Raw genomic sequence first — 14,211 nt, 5'->3', positions numbered from 1 at the left:
CAGTGTTGCGTCCGAGGGTTCGTCTGTTCGTGCCTGTCGTTCACCTAGTCCGGGACCTCTTGCAAGCTCCCAAGCCCAGGGGAGAAGTAATGTCGAACGACTTATGGGTTCGTCAGGCCTTGATCAACGAACAGACGTTTCCCTCCGTGGTTTCGGGCGTATCTACCCAAGATCGCCCCACCCACACAAAGACGAGAGAGCCCATTTATTTCTCGTCTGCGGAAGAGGTTTCTCGTAAGAAACCATGGACCAAGGTCTCGCAGCTTATTAAGCGCAAGTCGGTCCCTTCCGACCAAGTCCAACGGCCCAGTTGTAGCCACTGGGTCAGTTCGGACTCGCTGCAGTCTTCCAACGACTGCTCACCTCCTAAGAGAGGCAAAGCGGTACCGCATCAGGCAGTCACACCGTCTGTTGCCGCTCCTGCTCCTGTAGACCCTAAGTGGTCTTTGCTGCAGACCATGCAGTCTCAGTTAACGTCATTGATGCGGGACTTTCGTGCGGAGAAGGTTGACACAACATCCAACCTCTAGCCTACAACCAACACGGTTGTGCGTCCTGTGGACGCTGAGGCGACCTTCTGCCGCACTCCAGCTGAGAGAGTCCCGCCACCCATGCGTTCCAGTGTACCCTGCCAGCCGCATGTTGACGTTCAGTAACGCACGGAACCTTCCGTTGACGTTCGCGAGGTACAACAACAGTCTAAGTTGTTTTGTTTTGACGCGGTGCGTCAACCTCCGCATTCTAGAAATGTTTTGACTGCTCAGTATAGACAGTCAAAGCAGTCTCGAGTGAACACTGTATGTCCTCACGCACCTGTTGTGGTTGACAGTTCAGTTGTTGACAGTTCACAGACTGTCAAGCAGTTACATGACGTTGCCTTCTGGTCTGCTACTAATGCACCAGTGCTGTATGTCCTCACGCACCTGTTGTGGTTGACAGTTCAGTTGTTGACAGTTCACAGACTGTCAAGCAGTTACATGACGTTGCCTTCTGGTCTGCTACTAATGCACCAGTGAGAGACTCACTGAGATAACCTAGCTTTTATCGGACAAGGTTCCTGTAGATGAGAAAGTGCTGTTCTCCCTCCTACTGATATTCCTTTGAGGACTCTGTCATTTGGAGAGGAGCCTTAAGCTGCTTAGCCTCCTATGGACTTTAATTAAATCATGATGATTTTTTAAGGATCTTCGTCCGGATCTTGTAACTGCTGCTCCTCGTTCGCCTAAACGTCAGAACTTACACTAGGCCTAGCTACTTCGAAGCCGTTGTTGTTAAGCTAGTGCTCTCTCGCTCTCCTAGAGAGCGTTACGTTGGCTAGGCGACTGGTTTTTGCACCAGGAGGAGTTTTAGGGATACAGCCTTTGATTTCCCTTCTTGTTAACTGGCTTATAGAGCGAGAGTCTGATAGGACACGAGAGAAGTTCTCGGCGTGGGAGTTCATGCCTCTGCCCAGATAGACTTCTCAATTCTGGTAGACTCGCCCTGGCGCCTAGCCAGGAGACGCTCCTAGTTGTTTACAGGTCAACTTCTCAACTTTTGTCGAGCCTTTGAAGTTTTGCTGTACTATTATGTCACACATAACAAGGCTTCCAGGGATGGTAAATGGTTCCGCCTCAGTAGCTAACCCCGTCTGTTGCCACACCTGCTCCCGTAGACCCTAAATGGGCTTTGCTGCAAGACATGCAGTCCAAGCTTGTGTCCTTGATAGAGGACTTAAATGCGGAGAAGAACCTTCTGGCCAACAACCTTCCAACCGGTCGGTTGTGCGCCCTGTTGACGCTGAGGTAACCTACTCGCGTCTGCCAGTTGAGGTGGTTCCTCCACCGATGTGACCCAGTGTGGGTTGCCAGTCGCACGTTGACGTTAAGCGACGCTCGGAGGTGGTTGTTGACGTTCAGTGTGTCACTAGGAAGACGTTCAACAACCAGCAGAGGTGACTTGTTGTGACGCAGTGCGTCAACCTCAGCAACCCGGTAGGGTGTTGACTGCACAACCCAGACAGTCTAGACAGTTTCGGGTTGACGCTGTACTTCCTCGCGCACCCATGGTTGTTGACAGTTCACAGACTGTGCAGCAGTGCCATGATATTGCGTCCGGCTCCGTCACGCATCCACCAGTGCGACCGGATTCAGCGAGTCAGACGTTGCCCACTCCGTTGCCGTTTCCTCATCAGTTTCGGATGAGGAACCCTCTGATGAGGACGTTGCTGAACAAGACGATCAACCCCCAGCCCTGCTATCCATCCAGAAGATGCTGAAGAAGGAACGCTGCCCAGTCAGGCTGTGGATGAGTCTGGTAGGGACACTGTCATCCGTGGATCAATTTGTGTCACTAGGAAGACTACACCTCCGTCCTCTTCTATACCATCTAGCTTTTCACTGGAAAAAGGACAAGACGCTAGAAGCGGTCTCGATCCCGGTTTCCGGAAAGATAAAGTCTTGTCTGACTTGGTGAAAGGACTATATCAACCTTAGAGAGGGTCTTCCCCTGACTGTTCAGACTCCCAACCACGTTCTCTTCTCGGACGCATCGGACGTAGGCTGGGGTGCGACATTAGACGGTAGGGAATGCTCGGGATTATGGAACTCGAGTCAAAGGACAATGCATTTCAACTGCAAGGAGCTACTGGCAGTACGTCTGACCTGGAAAAGCTTCAAGTCTCTCCTTCAAGGCAAAGTGGTGGAGGTGAACTCGGACAACACCACGGCTTTGGCGTACATCTCCAAGCAAGGAGGGACCTACTCTCTGACATGGTACGAGATCGCAAGGGACCTCCTCACCTGGTCAAAAGGTCTAGACATATCACTAGTAACGAGGTTCATCCAAGGCAACTTGAATGTCATGGCAGATTGTCTCAGTCGGAAGGGACAAATAATTCCAACAGAATGGACCCTCCACAAGGATGTATGCAAGAGACTTTGGGCCACCTGGGGCCAGCCAACCATAGATCTCTTCGCAACCTCGATGACCAAGAGGCTCCCAATATTTTGCTCACCAATCCCGGACCCAGCAGCAGTTCATATAGATGCCTTTCTACTAGATTGGTCACATCTAGACCTATATGCATTCCCTCCGTTCAAGATTGTCAACAAGGTACTGCAGAAGTTCGCCTCTCACGAAGGGACAAGGTTGACGCTAGTTGCTTCCCTCTGGCCCGCGAGAGAATGGCTCACCGAGGTACTTCGATGGCTAGTAGACGTTCCCAGAACACTTCCCCTAAGGGTGGACCTTCTACGTTAGCCACGCGTAAAGAAGGTACACCAAGGCCTCCACGCTCTTCGTCTGACTGCCTTCAGACTATCGAAAGACTCTCGAGAGCTAGAGGCTTTTCGAAGGAGTCAACCAGAGCGATTGCTAGAGCAAGGAGAACATCCACCCTTAGAGTCTACCAATCGAAGTGGGAAATCTTCCGAAACTGGTGCAAGTCAGTATCCGTATCCTCGACCAGTACCTCTGTAACTCAAATAGCTGACTTTCTCATATATCTGAGGAAAGAACGATCTCTTTCAGCTCCCACTATCAAGGGTTACAGAAGCATGTTGGCATCAGTCTTCCGTCACAGAGGCTTAGATCTTTCCAACAATAAAGATCTACAGGACCTCCTTAAGTCTTTTGAGACCACGAAGGAGCGTCGTTTGGTTACACCTGGTTGGAATTTAGACGTGGTACTAAGATTCCTTATGTCAGACAGGTTCGAACCGCTACAATCAGCCTCCCTGAAAGATCTCACCTTAAAGACTCTTTTCCTGATATGCTTAGCCACAGCTAAAAGAGTCAGTGAGATTCATGCCTTCAGCAAGAACATCGGATTCTCATCCGAAACGGCTACATGTTCTACAACTTGGTTTTCTAGCCAAACACGAGCTGCCTTCTCGGCCTTGACCAATATCGTTCGATATTCCAAACTTATCGTATGGTTGGAAATGAACTAGAAAGAGTCTTATGTCCTGTAAGAGCTCTTAAGTTCTATTTAAAAACCTTTACGAGGCCCGTCTGAAGCTTTATGGTGTTCAGTTAAGAATCCATCTTTGCCTATGTCAAAGAATGCTTTATCCTATTTTATCAGACTGTTAATACGAGAAGCTCATTCCCATCTGAATGAGGAAGACCAAGCTTTGCTGAAGGTAAGGACACACGAAGTTAGAGCTGTCGCAACTTCCGTGGCCTTTAAACAAAATAGATCTCTGCAAAGTATAATCGACGCAACCTATTGGAAAAGCAAATCAGTGTTCGCGTCTTTTTATCTTAAGAATGTCCAGTCTCTTTACGAGAACTGCTACACTCTGGGACCATTCGTAGCAACGAGTGCAGTAGTGGGTGAGGGCTCAACCACTACAATTCCCTAATTCCATAACCTTTTTAATCTTTCTCTTGAAATGTTTTATTATTGTTTTTGGGTTGTCCGGAAGGCTAAGAAGCCTTTCGCATCCTACTTGATTTGGCGGGTGGTCAAAGTCATTTCTTGAGAAGCGCCTAGATTAGAGGTTTTGATGAGGTCCTGTTGTATGGGTTGCAACCCTTGATACTTCAGATCCTAGGGGTCGCTCAGCATCCTAAGAGGATCGCGAGGCTCCGTAAGGAAGACGTACTTAAAAAGGCAGAGTAATTGTTCAAGTCGACTTCTTTACCAGGTACTTATTTATTTTATGTTTGTTATTTTGAATAACTGCTAAAATGAAATACAAAATACTTAGCTCATAATAATGTAAACATGTAATGCTGGTCTCTACCCACCCCCCTGGGTGTGAATCAGCTTATATGATCACCGGCTAAGTTTAATATTGAAAAATGTTATTTTTATTAATAAAATAAATTTTTGAATATACTTACCCGGTGATCATATATTAAAGGACCCTCCCTTCCTCCCCAATAGAGACCCAGTGGACCGAGGAGAAAATTGGTTCTTGTTTACTTGGAGTACTAAGTACCTGCTCGACAGATGGCGCTGTTGATGTACACCCCCACCTGCATAGCGATCGCTGGCGTATTTTGACCGTAGGTTTTTCTGTCGAGCAACAGAGTTGCAGCTTATATGATCACCGGGTAAGTATATTCAAAAATTTATTTTATTAATAAAAATAACATTTTCACTCTATGCTGCGTTGCCAGAAATAATCCCAGACCAAGGAACTGCCATCCTGCTTCGGGGTGTGCGAGGGCATTGCTAACGGAAAAGAATCGTACCTTTTGTATTAGCATTCTCATCTTGCTGCTGACAACCTTCTCCTTGATTCTTCTTGCGGGTAAGTAAAATGTACTTTAGATCATTTAAGTAGATGGATTTTAAAAGAAATATAAGTAAACTTAAGATTACTCGTTACTTAATGACTTTCTGAAAGATGTAACTATCATTATCTGCCATGCTTATTGAATGAAATGTTACTTTTGCAAGATTATAATTATCTTTATTTTGTTGCATTTACATTATATTTTGCTAGATATCACTATAGTCCATTTCTTTTAGCGATGCATATTTGCACCGACAAGCGGCGGTGCCCTTTTAGCTCGGAAAAGTTTCCTGATCGCTGATTGGTTAGAATTATCTTGTCCAACCAATCAGCGATCCGGAAACTTTTCCGAGCTAAAAGGGCACCGCTGCGAGTCGGTGCAAATATGCATCGCTAAAAGAAATGGACTATAGTTACATTACTAGCTGTGAAGATACTAAATTGCTTATCAATCATTATCTTTGATCATTGTCAATCCTTTTTTTTTTTCTCTCAGACAGAATGTATGTTCTGCATGCATTATACCTAGAATGGTCTCCTTGTTAATTTTGAAATTCCAGGTCAGTTAATTCATTCAAATGTTGCACATGGCTTGGTTTGGGTTAATAATTCCATGGATTGCCCATTGAACTAACTTGCGCAAACGCTATCACGCCCTAAATCTTACATATTTTATATCATTGAAGTACTAATTCCATGGATTGCCCATTGAACTAACGCGCAAACGCTGTCACGCCCTAAATCTTACATATTTTTTATCATTGAAGTTCATAGATTATTTACAATTTCTTTACTTACATAAAAGCTAGTTTTAATAGTTTAAAATAAGATCAGACAGAACCTCAGCTCAATAATAAACCATACACCAAATAGATGTGTTACAGTACGCAAGAATGATCCTCAGTATCTTCAAATGCAGTTCCCTATTGAAAAACGTTTTTAGTGATGATGAAACTCTTGTTAGGAAGTACAGAACTGCATCTTTTGCCGTCCTTATTTCACAAATAATTTTGATGATGATAGTAAAGAAGCGTTTATGAACAGGTACTACTTTGTGGATAGTTCTACCAGCAATCCATATAAGCTACATACAAATCTATATTATTATGTTATTATTATGATTAATATTACAGGGTATTATTATTATTATTATTATTATTATTATTATTATTATTAGCAGCAGCAGCTAAGCTACAACCCTAGTTGGAAAGGGAGAATGCTTTAAACTCAGAGGTGTCCAACAAGAAAAAATATCCCAGTGAGGAAAGGAAATAAGGAAATAAATAAACTGTATGAAAAGTTATGAATAAGGAATATACAATATCTTAAGATAAGTATAAACACTAAAATAATTCTTTCATATATAAACTTTAAAAAGAGACTAATAACACAAAGCTATGAAAAACACGTCCGAACGTTCGCGGGTGCTTAGAAGGAATGATGGGAGAAGGATAGGTAGTGGTAGTGGTGTGGCTGTGGGAGCACTAGCTGTAGGGAACGACACCTCGTAGTAACGGGGGATGTTAAGGAGAAAGAAGTCTAATTGGAAAGGGACCTCTGGTAGTGGTTTCACACGCCCCAGTTTTTATACCGACACCCTATTAGGGTGAGCGAGCTGGGTATATTCCTGGCATTCCATGCAACTTTTTTCTCTGATATATTTAGCAGTATTTATACCTTAGAAATGGTGCTTTAAGGAGCATTTCACTGGGCGACACAGGTTCCTCGCCCAGAAATAGATTTTTCCTTCGTCAAAATCCCTTATGTCAGCCCGATCAACATGAAAACATTCGCTGGAAGCTGGAGATTCTGAAGTTCCATCAATTCAACAGCATGATTAGGAAGATCATTACGTAATCCAGTGACAGCTGGTATAAAAGTTCTAGAATACTGTGCAGTATTGAACTTCATGATAGAATTACAGTACTGCACTACATACAGGAGGGTACAAAGATCTGACTGCAGTGTGTGGCAAGAATTATGAAAAATCTTATGCCACATGCAAAAGGAACTAATTGAATGATGGTGCCAGAGATTGATATACAAATTATGAATAAGAGATTTAATAGACTGCAAGTTTTGGTCTAACAGATTAAGATGAGATTCAGCAGCTGAAAACCAGACAAGACAATACTTGAAACAATGTAGAATGAAAGAAATAAAAAGATTCTTCAAAAATTAAAAAGCCAATTTTTCGTGCAATTGAAGAAGAAACGGACTGAATGTGTTTCTTTAAAGTAAAATTGCTATCAGGAATCACACCCAAGATTTTAATGGAGTTGTATAGAGTTAAAGAAACATTATCAATGCAGAGATCTTGATGTTAAAGAACCACTGTCCTCAGCTTACAATCATTCTTTGATTTTCATTAAGGTTCAACTTCAGGCCCCAAATTTGCATCTTGTCTATGTATCTATTTACCAAGGCACTTCCCCCAATTTTGGGGGATAGCGAACATCAAACAAAGGAGCAAAAGGGGACCTTTCCTCTCTCCCGTCCTCCCACCCTGATGAGGGATTCAGCCGAGTTTGGCTAGTACTGTTAGGGTGCCACAGCCCGCCCTCCCCCGTTATCCAACACAAATCGCTCCCTTGTGACAACAACGTCATAACTCAAAAAAATTTATTTTTGAGTTATCCATACAGACATATTTACAGGTATCTTCAAATGCTGATTTTTTTGGCAAAAGTGTCATAATTGTAGCTAAAAAATTGATCGCTAGAGACGCTAAATGTTATAACGACATACATTAATATGAGAGTGTTTTAATTGATTAAAATGGCTCTCCTGAAAAATAGCTATTTTTGAGTTATGACGACGACGTCACAAACGAGCGAAATGAAGTTTCACATGCTGAATCCCTTACTGCTGCTACCTCCGCGGCCACCAAGGCGACCGGAGGAAGCAGTAAGGCTCACCGGAACTGCGGAACTGCATCTTGTACATACGATATTCTCTCTTCTATTTTCTAGAATAGAATGCTTATAATGCAATTGTCTTATATTTGATGGTATATGTAGAAGTACTGTAAGTGGTGGACTAACTTCAAAGTTCAAACTTGCAGTGAATATTTGTATGTTGAACTGGCTGATATGAGTCTCTTTTTATAGTTAATTCATGAAAGATCTATATTGATGTTGTTACTGATCTTAAAATATATTATTTTAATTTTTCATTACTTCTCTTGTAGTTTGTTTGTTTCCTTATTTCCTCTCCTCACTGGGCTATTTTTCCCTGTTGGAGCCCTTGGGCTTGTAGCATCCTGCTTTTTCAACTAGGATTGTAGCTTAGGAAGTAAACATGATAATAATACCCAGGTGTTGCAGACTACCATTACTACAGCCCAGCGCTTCAGTTTTCTCAGAAACTAACGTGATTCATTTTGCTTTCTGCTTGTCGATATATTGTATGCAACTGCAAATAATTTTATATCCCAATATATACAGTTCATCCCCTATCTGTGGATTGCTTCACTTATTTTTGTACAGTATATGTATGTATATATACAGTACATATATATATATACATATATATTTGTTGTTTTGTGTATGCAACAACATATTCAGCTATTTCTAGTCCACTGCAGGATAAAGGCCCCAGTATATATGCTGTGTATATTTTGTATACTATGTTTATAAATCTGCATTGTGCCAAGGGTGCAATAGTTGGGTGAACTACAATATGGCAAGATATATATATATATATATATATATATATATATATATATATATATATATATATATATATATATATATATATATTTATATACTGTATACATTTTATATATATATATATATATATATATATATATATATATATATATATATATATATATATATATTTATAATATATATATATATATATATATATATATATATATATATATATATATATTTATAATATATATATATATATATATATATATATATATATATATATATATATATATATATATATATATATATATATATATATATATATATATATATATATATATATATATATATATATATATATATATATATATATATATATATATATATACATACATACATACATATATACATATACACATACATACATACATACATACATACATACATATGCATTAGTGGTATCTAAAAATAAAAACTTATATGTGGACAAACAAAGTTCCAGTCAGGTTTCAGAAAAAAGATGAAATCTGCAGATATGATTTTCCATTTAATATCTAGCGACAACATGATTTTTGAACCGCTCGAATTCGGGATTCTTCAGCTGTGTTATAATAGTTTAATTATGAAAATAACCTTCAGTATAATAGCTATGATAGTGAAACTTGAAAATGTAAAAATATTATGAAATTACATTAACAAGTTTAACCCCTTCAGTGCCAGCCCTTCACTATAAGATTTAGCCTTTAGGACACCCCCAGGCCCTCTTTTGTCATTTTACTGAACTCATCTTACTAGAAAAACTATCAGAAAAAAAAAGATGAACTCTCTTCCCCACACTTCCTCTCTTGTAATAAGATCAACCCTTTTACCCCCAATGGACGTAATGGTACGTTTCACAAAACTCATCCCTTTACCCCCATGGACATACTGGTACGTCCTTGCAAAAAACTGCTATTTACATTTTTTTTTGCATATTTTGATAACTTTATGAGAAACTTCAGGCATTTTCCAAAAGAATGAGACCAACCTGACCTCTCTATGACGAAAATTAAGGCTGTTAGAGCAATTTAAAAAATATATACTGTATTGAAAAATGTGCTTGAAAAAAAAAAAAAACGCCTGGGGGTTAATGGTTGGAAAGTTCCAAATAGCCTGGGGGTAAAAGGGTTAAAAAATATCTTAGATTATTTTCCTGCCACTATGAGCTTTCAGAACCTTGGATGTACAGACAACATACAGTAACTGGATTATTTTTCTGGCACGGGACTGGAAAATGAGCTTGCGCACAATCAAGGCTGTCATAAAGGAGTGTGCTATTAATAAAAAAAAATAATTTTACTGTAAAAAATATTTACTCAATGCCTTTTCTTCAAATTGCTTAACTCTGCTTTTGTTTCAATTTTATAAATTTAATAGATTTTATTTTCTTGGTAATTAATTTGTCAGCTGAAAGAATGCATCCATTTCTAGACATCAACAATTGAACTGCGATACCAGTCAGTTGAATTCCTCTTAAAAGTAATGCTCATTGAGTGATATGGCAGACGAAAATAGGAAAAAGGTTATAAAAGTCAACTTTTCTAATAAGGACCAGTGCTTTATTGTATATCCCAAGATGTTTAGTTCTTGTTTAAGGTAGAGTAGAGAATAACAAAATATAATCATTCCATTTAAAAAGATTTAAATATTTGAATTAGCCTTTCTTTTAAATTTAATTTTCTCTTGTTCTGGATAATTTTATCATATTCCATGTTTATAAAACCTTCAGTAAGTTCATTTCAAAGCTGGAGTTATTTTCATCATTTGATACAAGGCAATAATGGCTATTTATCTTTCATGACCTAGTATTGTAAATGAATTATTTTGTACAAACTACAGTATATTGCTTTCATTGATGGAAAGGTTAAGCACTGGTGATGTCAGCTATGATAACTAGTTCCTCTCTTTTATCATCTTGAGTTTTTTATTTGATCTTTTTCAATGTTGATAATATTTATCACTACATTGGGAAGAAGTGTATGTTTCTTTTTATTGCTCTTGTCGATGTTCTTAGTTGAATCATGCGTAACTTGTGATTACTGACAGAATAATTACCATTCAGTTTTGTTTTTTTATGTTGCTATGGCCTGATTGGTAACGTCTCTGCCTGGTGTTTGCCAGTCGGGGGTTCGAGTCTCGCTCAGTCTCGTTAATGCCATTAGTGTCTGCAACCTTACCATCCTTGTGAGCTAAGGTTGGGGGGTTTGGGGGAGCCTATAGGTCTATCTGTTGAGTCATCAGCAGCCATTTGCCTGGCCCTCCCTGGTCCTAGCTTGGGTGGAGAGGGGGCTTGGGCGCTGATCATATAAAATATGGTCAGTCTCTAGGGCATTGTCCTGCTTGCTATGGCAATATCACTGTCCCTTGCCTCTGCCATTCATGAGCGACCTTTAAACCTTTAAAGGCTTAGGAGCAGTTTGTAAGTAACGTTCTTGAATTATACTGTTTTTAATTTTACGTACTTATAGTTGTTTTAGGAAGGCATCCCAGAAAACGAGACATACAACTTGACCCGGAGAATGTGATTCTTCAAGAAGCCAGTGGAGATGCAATATTGGAAACTTTAAGGTAATATTTAGCAGCTATACTAGATTTGTGTATGCCATCCCATTACAATATACAGTGATACCTCTGGATACGAAAGGTTCTGCTTACGAAAAATTCAGGGTACGAAAAGCGATACAAAGATTTTTATGCCCCAGTATACGAAAAAATTTTCAGGATACGAAAAGCTTACGAGATCCCAACTCGTCGCCGAGAGTACAGTACCTTTTTTTTCAGGGTATCAACCCTTAATTTAGGTGTACAGGTAACAATACACCTTCACTGATCCAAATGCTTTACATACAGGACCGTAACTTTTATACAGTAGTACAGTAAAGAAAACGGACCGTTTTCTTAGGGCTTGGAGGGGATAACTAGGCTATAACTACATTATTGAATAATCTCATGGTGGTTTCTGGAATGGATTAGGCTGTTTTTAACGGTTGGGTTAATTATTGAATGATAGAAATGGCTGCATTGCATGTTTATTACTACAGTTTAGCGTGTTTATGAAAGAAAAGGTGTCTTTTCGTAAGGCTTGGAACGGATTAGGCTACGAAAAAATCAGCATACAAAACCGTATCCTGAACGGATTACTTTCGTATGCTGAGGCATCACTGTAATTGGTACCAAAGGTTCTTGGCCTCATCTTCTTCATATTCACCTTGTTCAGTTTTTAAATGATTTAAGAACATTGTTTTGTCTAATGTATATGAAAAAAACAAATCCTTTCAATGATCCTTATGGAAGTGTGGATGCTATGGGTGATTCACTACTTACTATACAGTGAACCCTCGTTTTCGGGGTAGACGTCAGCTGATCTGATCACAGCCAAAAGTAAAACAAAAAGAAGTCAACAATACTCGATTTTTAAAACACACCCGAAATTTAAAAACAAAAGTACACGCTTTCTTAACGTGCAACTAACTATTTAAAGAGTAGCAATTTTCTAGAATAAAATGGTGTTTCCCCCAAAAATAGTGGTTTGCTGATGAAATCGGATGCCGTATTTAATGAAAAAAGTCCGCGAAGTCGTGAATCCGCCATGGTCGAACCGCGAAGTAGCGAGGGCTCACTGTATATAACGTATCAGTTCTTGCAATTAGTTAATATTTTACGTTTTATTTTTTATCTATAGGCTATTATTATATGACATACAGAAAAATTTTCATGAATAGATATTTGATACATTTTTTTTTATTACTGCACAGTCTTTCAAAGCCTAAAAGCTTGTCAAATATTTTACCTACATCCCTATAGGTACCTTACATCGGAACCCCACACTGCGGGCACAGAAGCAGACACCAGGCAAGCAAAATGGGTTTCACAGGTTTGGACAGATCAGGGATTGGATACAGTTAATCTGATTCCATACACAGTTCTTCTGTCATATCCAGACATAGAGCGGAATAACACCGTAAGTCCTTTTGGGAATAGTTACGATAACTTTTAACCCTTTTACCCCCAAAGGACGTACTGGTACATTTCACAAAACTCATCCCTTTACCCCCATGGACGTACCGGTACGTTCTTGCAAAAAACTGCTATTTACATTTTTTTTTTGCATATTTTTGATAATTATTTGAGAAACATCAGGCATTTTCCAAGAGAATGAAACCAACCTGACCTCTCTATGACAAAAATTAAGGCTGTTAGAGCAATTTTAAAAAAATATATACTGCAAAATGTGCTTAAAAAAAAAATAACCCCTGGGGGTTAAGGGTTGGAAAGTTCCAAATAGCCTGGGGGTAAAAGGGTTAATATATGTAAAAGCTGATTTAGAAAAAAGATACTGTAATTTTCTATGGTGTTCTTGCATGTTGCAGGAAAACATACTTGTGTCAAATATATTTTTGGGAGTTTATTTGACAATAGAGTGAATATAGAACATAGCATTCCAAGCAGCTCCACTTTCTGTGGAAAGGATAATCTCCAAAACCTTCTGGTTATAAACCAAATCATCTTCAGTACTTTATAGGCAGATGTAATCATGCTGTCTGCTTACTCGTCAGATATTTTGTTTGAGAGCTATCTTCAAATCAGTGCTTTATACTGTAAAGAGAGTTATACTTGATTCATATGTTACCTTTACAAAACTGCATCTATGGCATTATCACACCTAAAATATTTCTCTGATCAGCCCTTCTAATGACTCCCTATATAATTTACCATGGAATTCTTTTCTTTTTGTAATCCTCAGGTGAAGATCATTGATGACCGTGGGAAAGTTCGATGGGCTTCTCACTCACATCAGAAACCTTTAGGGCCAGGGGAAGATCACCCAGATGTATTTCCGAACTTCAATGCCTACTCTGCACCTGGTGATGTTGTGGTATGAACCGTGCAATCCTATGTTTTTGGTGCTACTGTTGTAATAGACAATTGTGCATGCTTAGACTCTTTCGATAGAGTAAAAGTTAATGTTTTGGGTGAATAGCTACCTATTATTCAGGAAAGCTTTTTATTTATCATTTACTATGTTTCTGATGTCTCACAGGATGTAGATACAGGAGAGGGGGTTCCCAGCCCCCTCGTCCCATCCCTTTTAGTCGCCTCTTACGACACGCAGGGATGTTTCTGATACTACTGTAGGCATAGACAATTGTTTATGTTTAAACCCTTTTCATAGAGTAAAAGTTACCATAATTTTTTGCATAAACAGTGGCTTTTTGTTCTTGAAACCTTTGTATTTATCCTTCCTAGTTAAAGAATTATTTTGAAGAATACTGTTATCCAGGTAAAAG

The 14,211-nt window shown here is 39.4% G+C and overlaps 1 protein-coding gene across 1 annotated transcript in view; it reads left to right on the top strand.

Moving 5' to 3' along the window:
* LOC137635951 (putative N-acetylated-alpha-linked acidic dipeptidase) overlaps positions 1 to 14,211 on the top strand; it is a 70,411-nt gene that overhangs the window by 12,158 nt on the left and 44,042 nt on the right. The window contains exons 3-6 of the mRNA XM_068368416.1: positions 5,110 to 5,243; positions 11,392 to 11,491; positions 12,728 to 12,884; positions 13,668 to 13,799. Of these exons, the coding sequence (XP_068224517.1) occupies positions 5,110 to 5,243; positions 11,392 to 11,491; positions 12,728 to 12,884; positions 13,668 to 13,799 (523 nt within the window). The remainder of the gene's footprint in view (positions 1 to 5,109; positions 5,244 to 11,391; positions 11,492 to 12,727; positions 12,885 to 13,667; positions 13,800 to 14,211) is intronic.

This window comes from Palaemon carinicauda, unplaced genomic scaffold (assembly GCF_036898095.1).
Source record: "Palaemon carinicauda isolate YSFRI2023 unplaced genomic scaffold, ASM3689809v2 scaffold201, whole genome shotgun sequence".
In the NCBI taxonomy this organism is placed as follows: Eukaryota; Metazoa; Arthropoda; class Malacostraca; order Decapoda; family Palaemonidae; genus Palaemon; species Palaemon carinicauda.
This window is presented reverse-complemented; position numbering and strand designations above follow the sequence as displayed.